The following is a 7,307-nucleotide window of genomic DNA, read 5'->3' on the forward strand; positions in this document are numbered from 1 at the left end:
TGTATATATCCTTATGAGGAGATGCGTGGTGCATAGAGTAGCTATGTACTATAAGCGCATGAGTTGTAACGGCTAGTCCTCTAGCCGCATATTGATTGTTCTGTGTGGTGTAATAGGCACCGTGTTTGTTTCATGCTAGAGCTATGCCTACATTTTAGTAGTGCTATGAACTCAGTCTGTGGTTTGCGGTTTAGCATCCCATACCTCGCTGGGCAACTCCCCTGTTGCTCACCCCTCCTTCTTTCCCCCCTTTCAGGTGAGACCGACGAGCAGGAGTGATTATCGGACCGGTGCTATTGGGCTTTTGGGCTTCTATCGCTTTTATCGTTATTGGGCTTTTAGGCCTTTGGGCTTTTATCGTTTATGTTATTTCTTATTTCAGACTTATACCGTTATCTATATTTCGGATGTTATTTTATATTATGGATTTCCAGCGTGGACGTTGACTTTTATATTTATAAATGGAGATTTCAGAAACTATAATTTATCGCATCATTTTATTATTATTTCGAAAGTGACGGGTGTCACAGTTTTGGTATCAGAGCGGGGTTCCGTCCCGGCTCCGACCCGGGATGGCGATTTTTGGAGATCTGGTTTTATTCGGTTTTATTCGGTTTTGACGGTTTTAGACGATTTCAAAATATTTTCGGGGATTTGGGAATTTTGAAAATGAAAATAAATAGCACATTTCCGTTCGATATCACTTCTCCTTAAATGTTGGTATCAAAAGTTCAGCCTAAGTTAACTTTTCGCTTTCCTTTCAGATGCCGCCAAGGAGAAGAACCACTCGTGCCCAGACCGCCAGAGCTGTTAGAGACGATGTAGATGAGCATGAGCAGCCTGCAGTTCCGCCACCCGCGGCTCCACCAGTTGATCAGGATGCATTGAGACAGATGGTGCAGGATGCTGCTAGACAGGCCGCTCAGGAGGCACTTCAGCAGATTGCCCAGGAGGCAGCTAGGCAGGCCGCTCAGGAGGCTGCCCGAGTAGCTGCTCAGGAGGTTGCTCGTCAGATGGCTGCAGTTCAGCAGGCTCCTCAGGTTCAGGTGCAGCAGGGTCCACAGATTCAGGTTCAACAAGTTCCACCGGTTCAGGTCCAGCAGGATCAGCAGATTCCCGCTCAGCATGATCATCAGGATCCCGTTCAGCAGGTTCCCCTTCCTCAGGTTCCACTGCAGCACGGACCAGCTCAGCAGTTTGCTCATGGTGTTCAGGATCTACCACCACCACCACCGCGACCTCATGTTTACCCGGTTTATGATGAGAGGTTCTACAGGCTGACGCGTCAGATGAGGAACATGGATATGGAGCATTTTAGTGGGACAGTGGATGCTGTAGCTGCACATGATTGGAAGTTAGCCTTGCAGCGGAAGCTGGAGATTATTGAGTGTCCACCAGAGTTGTCGCTCAGATTGACTATGCAGTACCTTCGTGGAGATGCTCTTATATGGTGGGAGGGAATACGATTAAGTCACCTTGGGGCAGAGAGGCTTACCTTCGCAGACTTCATCCGAGAGTTCGATAGGAAATACTTTCCGAAGGAAGCTATGGATAGGAAGAAATGCGAGTTCGAGCATGTAAGCCAGGGTGAGATGTCTATCAGGGAGTATGAGGTTGTGTTTAACCAACTTCGCAGATTTGCTGGAGAGGGCATTTTAGAGGAAGACCTGATGAGGAAATTTTTGAATGGGATGCGAGTGGAGATTCGCAACAGGTGCCGTGTCGTCACTTATCACAGATTGGGAGATTTGGTGGAGAAGGCTGCCGAGCAGGAGGCACGTTTGGCAGAGGAGCAGAAGTACTCCAAGGCAGTTCAGCCTAAGTTTGGAGGGACTTCAGAGGCACAGCAGAGGACATGGGACAAACCGAGCATACAGTGCTTTTATTGTGGAAAGATGGGACATAAGAGTAGGGTTTGTCGGAGTAGGCTATTTGATGCCCAGGTTGCACCACCAGCAGCAGCAGCAGCACCAGTAGTGGATGTTAGAAACTGTTTTGGTTGTAACCAGCCTGGTCACATTTTCAGAGACTGTCCGAGGAGGGGTAATGCAGCACTTCCACCACCACCGAAGCGTCTAGCCATCGCTCCACGTGCGTTTGCGGTTGGAGATCCCCATGGAGCTGAGCCGATAGCGGGTATGTGTTCTTAACATACTTGCTTGTGTTAATATTTGTGGTTTTGTGGTTATCTTGTATAGTTCGAGATTAGTGAATCTCGTGTATGATTGGTTGTGGTTGGTGTGAGTTACCTCACACCTTATTTGACTTAAGAGCTTTTCATAGTTTTGTGAGTTCGCGTTTGGTTAAGTTTTAGTTTTTTTTGGGGGCTCTTCTAACCGAAAGATAAGCAGATTCAGATTGTTGTTATGGAGAGCTTGGGAACGATCAAGATTCATCGCGATGTACCTGTTATCATTTGAGTATTATGATGGTATCGTCGAGGTTTTTATGGTGGGTCTAGTCGTACACCACTTTGTTGGACCAAAGTGGGGGAGAGACGTGAGATAGAACCAGCAATGATTCAAGAGACGGTAGAGCAAATGGAAATGCTCGAAGCATGGGTTAGGAAGCCCATGACCGTCAGAAGAGTTACGTGGATAAGCGCCGTAAGATTTGGATTTTGAAGTTGGCAACCTAATAAATCTGAAGGAGGATGTTTCAAGAAGAATCAAAGACTCGGAATCTAAAGAAGCTTAAACCAAAATATATGGGATCATATCTCTTTATTGGTCAGCAAGTGAAATCAGTCTAGGGAGTGGTGACCATGTATCTAGTGACCATGTTGGTCAAGGTTCGTTGGGAGGAATAGGATTCAAGAGGAGACCTGAGCCGAGCAAGGATTAGTATTCGAGGTTTTGTTACGATGACATTGGACATGTCAGATTATGACTTGAATTCGGGGACGAATTCCTTGTAAGTGGGGGAGAATTGTAACGATCCAAATTTCGGTCTCGGAACTCGTTAGCTGGCTAAGGCCCAAGCAATACATCAAAACTAAAATGTTTGTTTATAAATACCCCATCTTCACATTGTTTTCTCCACCTGCATCAAAAGAAATCAGAAAAGTTAGAGAGAAGAAAAAGTGAAAAAGAGAGAGAGTGAGAGAAAGAAAGATAGGAACCACTGCATGCTGCCACCAGGAGTCCTCGCCGGAGCCACCGCACGCCAGGACATCGTCAAGCTCGTCATCACCATCAACCGCAGCTGAGTATCGTCGGAAACCGCCGCCTCTTAAGCTTTGTTTTCGTCCGTTCAGTATATCGGCCATATCTTCTTAACCGTTGAGAATCTCGCGCATGCAGAGCCACCATCGTGTTCCTCTCGTCGAGACGAAGCCGTAGCCACCGACCACGCCGCAATCGGAGTCCGGACGAAGCCGCTAGAGCCTCCGGAAGTTTCGCCTCTGTGCGCGCGTGCGTTTCACGCGCCACCGCCGGAAATCGTCTCCGCCGCTTTAGCCGCCGTCCTCCGCCGCCGAACCACCGCCTCACCACCACCGGAACGCCGTCGCTGCCGCCGTGCTCCGCCTTCTGTCGCCGCCGTCGTCCGCCGTCACCACCGGTAAGCCATCGCCGTCGCCGTCGGTGACCGTCGCCGGTGACTCGCCGACGACTCGCCAACTCGGCTGAGTCGACCCGGTGAGTCAACTCGGTTGACTCGGTTACCCGCTGGTTTGACTGGTTTGACCGGTTTAAATTGATTTCGTTTCGGTTAGGGTAAACCGGTCGGTTAGGACAAATTGATTTCTGGTCAAGGGTTGACCGGATTGACCTTTGACCATCGAGTTGACTTTTCCATAAACCTTGACCAGACCCGTTTTAAACCGTTCGAAAGGCGTTCTGACTCGATTTTTTTCCCTGATTTCAGATTTGGAGTCTATTTGAGCATCTGGAGTTCATAGGGACCACTTCTTCTTGTTGCTAAGGTGAGGGCTACTCCGTTAAATCCCGAGCTAGTTTAGTACTACCATTATGGAAAGTTTAGTTTCGAAACATGATCCGTCTCTGTGAATCGAGTCTGTTTGAGAGTCTTGCTTGTTCATTATTGATATTGATTGTTAACCGGAATTAGGATAATAGAGGATTCAACGATTGTGTGAAATGATTGATGCTAAGAACTGCTATATATATGTATATACATAGTTATGAGTAGGGATTATGTGATGAGGGCGTGAGTTCAGAGATGTCTGAGCTTCGACGCTACGGTGTGGTATGGGCGTGAGTTCAGAGATGTTTGAGCTTCGACGCTACTGTTTGGGGCGTGGTGCAGAGACGTTTGCATTCGACGCTACGATGGGCGGGGGTACAGAGACAGACTGTACTAGCGACGCTTCGAGTATATGTATATATCCTTATGAGGAGATGCGTGGTGCATAGAGTAGCTATGTACTATAAGCGCATGAGTTGTAACGGCTAGTCCTCTAGCCGCATATTGATTGTTCTGTGTGGTGTAATAGGCACCGTGTTTGTTTCATGCTAGAGCTATGCCTACATTTTAGTAGTGCTATGAACTCAGTCTGTGGTTTGCGGTTTAGCATCCCATACCTCGCTGGGCAACTCCCCTGTTGCTCACCCCTCCTTCTTTCCCCCTTTCAGGTGAGACCGACGAGCAGGAGTGATTATCGGACCGGTGCTATTGGGCTTTTGGGCTTCTATCGCTTTTATCGTTATTGGGCTTTTAGGCCTTTGGGCTTTTATCGTTTATGTTATTTCTTATTTCAGACTTATACCGTTATCTTTATTTCGGATGTTATTTTATATTATGGATTTCCAGCGTGGACGTTGACTTTTATATTTATAAATGGAGATTTCAGAAACTATAATTTATCGCATCATTTTATTATTATTTCGAAAGTGACGGGTGTCACATTATCCCACTTTCAAATCAGGTGATTCCAGTTTTCCAGTTTGGAAATAAGACAGCTTTTTCGTCGTTCCAATCAAACCAGGATGAATCACTTTGTGAGAAGGTTGATTTGGATACATAAAGTGGTGGAGAATAACCAGGAAGTTGAATAAATCTCATAGGAGTTGGGATGAAGAAATTATCCCACTTTCAAATAAGGTGATTCCAGTTTCCCAGTTTGGAAATAGGACAGGTTTTTCGTCGTTCCAATCAAACCAGGATGAATCACTTTGTGAAAAGCTTGATTTGGATACGTATAGTGGTGGAGAATCACCAGGAAGTTTAATAAATCTCATAGGAGTTGGGATGAAGAAATTATCCCACTTTCAAATCAGGTGAGTCCAGTTTCCCAGTTTGGGAATAGCACATCTTCTTCGTCGTTCTAATCAAACCAGGATGAATCACTTGGTGAGAAGCTTGATGTGGGTACATAAAGTGGTGGAGAATAACCAGGAAGTTGAATAAATCTCATAGGAGTTGGGATGAAGAAATTATCCCAGTTTCAAATCAGGTGATTCCAGTTTCCCAATTTGGGAATAGGACAGCTTGTTCGTTGTTCCAATCAAACCAGGATGAATCACTTGGTGAGAAGCTTGATTTGGATACATAAAGTGGTGGAGAATCACCAGGAAGTTGAATAAATCTCATAGGAGTTGGGATGAAGAAGTTATCCCACTTTCAAATCAGCTGATTCCAGTTTCCCAATTTGGGAATAGGACAGCTTGTTCGTCGTTCCAATCAAACCAGGATGAATCACTTGGTGAAAAGCTTGATTTGGATACATAAAGTGGTGGAGAATCACCAGGGAGTTGAATAAATTTCATAGGAGTTGGATGAAGAAGTTATCCCACTTTCAAATCAGGTCATTCCAGTTTCCCAGTTTGGGAATAGGACAGCTTGTTCGTCGTTCCAATCAAAACAGGATGAATCACTTGGTGAAAAGCTTGATGTGGATACATAAAGTGGTGGAGAATCACCAGGAAGTAGAATAAATCTCATAGGAGTTGGGATGAAGAAGTTATCCCACTTTCAAATCTGGTGATTCCAGTTTCCCAGTTTGGGAATAGCACAGCTTCTTCGCCGTTCCAATCAAACCAGGATGAATCACTTTGTAAGAAGCTTTTTTTTGATACATAAAGTGGTGGAGAATCACCAGGAAGTTGAATAAATCTTATAGGAGTTGGGATGAAGAAGTTATTCCACTTTCAAATCAGGTGATTCCAGTTTCCCAGTTTGGGAATAGCACAGCTTCTTCGTCGTTCCAATCAAACCAGGATGAATCACTTTGTAACAAGCTTGATTTGGATACACAAAGTGGTGGAGAATCACCAGGAAGTTGAATAAATATCATAGGAGTTGGCATGAAGAAGTTATCCCACTTTCAAATCAGGTGATTCCAGTTTCCCAGTTTGGGAATAGCACAGCTTCTTCGTCGTTCCAATCAAACCAGGATGAATCACTTTGTAAGAAGCTTGATTTGGATACATAAAGTGGTGGAGAATTACCTGGAAGTTGAATAAATCTCAAAGGAGTTGGGATGAAGAAGTTATCCCACCTTCAAATAACGTGATTCCAGTTTCCCAGTTTGGGAATAGCACAGCTTCTTCGTCGTTCCAATCAAACCAGGATGAATCACTTTGTAAGAAGCTTGATTTGGAAACATAAAGTGGTTTAGAATCACCAGGAAGTTGATTAAAGCTCATAGGAGTTGGAATGAAGAAATTATCCCACTTTCAAATCAGGTGATTCCAGTTTCCCAGTTTGGGAATAGCACAGCTTCTTCGTCGTTCTAATCAAACCAGGATGAATCACTTTGTAAGAAACTTGATTTGGATACATAAAGTGGTGTAGAATCACCAGGAAGTTTAATAAATCTCATAGGAGTTGGGATGAAGAAATTATCCCACTTTCAAATCAGGTGATTCCAGTTTCTCAGTTTGGAAATAGGACAGGTTTTTCGTCGTTCCAATCAAACCAGGATGAATCACTTTGTGAAAAGCTTGATTTGGATACGTAAGGTGGTGGAAAATCACCAGGAAGTTGAATAAATCTCATAGGAGTTGGCATGAAGAAGTTATCCCACTTTCAAATCAGCTGATTCCAGTTTCCCAATTTGGGAATAGCACAGCTTCTTCATCGTTCCAATCAAACCAGGATGAATCACTTTGTGAGAAGCTTAATTTGGATACATAGAGTGGTGGAGAATCACCTGGAAGTTGAATAAATCTCATAGGAGTTGGGATGAAGAAGTTATCCCACTTTCAAATCAGGTGATTCCAGTTTCCCAGTTTGGAAATAAGACAGCTTTTTCGTCGTTCCAATCAAACCAGGATGAATCACTTTGTGAGAAGCTTGATTTGGATACATAAAGTGGTGGAGAATCACCTGGAAGTTGAATAAAT

At 44.6% G+C, this 7,307-nt stretch overlaps 1 protein-coding gene across 1 annotated transcript; it reads left to right on the forward strand.

The window, feature by feature from the left end:
* The first annotated feature begins 249 nt into the window (after positions 1 to 249).
* LOC125597335 lies at positions 250 to 4,866 on the forward strand. Its single transcript, XM_048772093.1, has 2 exons — positions 250 to 3,561; positions 3,868 to 4,866. The coding sequence occupies exon 1, from the start codon at positions 765 to 767 to the stop codon at positions 2,148 to 2,150; it is 1,386 nt and encodes a 461-aa protein (XP_048628050.1). The 5' UTR covers positions 250 to 764; the 3' UTR covers positions 2,151 to 3,561; positions 3,868 to 4,866.
* The last annotated feature ends 2,441 nt before the right edge of the window (positions 4,867 to 7,307 follow it).

Source organism: Brassica napus, unplaced genomic scaffold, assembly GCF_020379485.1.
Source record: "Brassica napus cultivar Da-Ae unplaced genomic scaffold, Da-Ae ScsIHWf_1429;HRSCAF=2018, whole genome shotgun sequence".
NCBI classification, from domain to species: Eukaryota; Viridiplantae; Streptophyta; class Magnoliopsida; order Brassicales; family Brassicaceae; genus Brassica; species Brassica napus.

Bases quoted from the DNA above. Each gene is read 5' to 3' on its own strand.
- LOC125597335 (XM_048772093.1), top strand. From the start codon at position 765: ATGCCGCCAAGGAGAAGAACCACTCGTGCCCAGACCGCCAGAGCTGTT.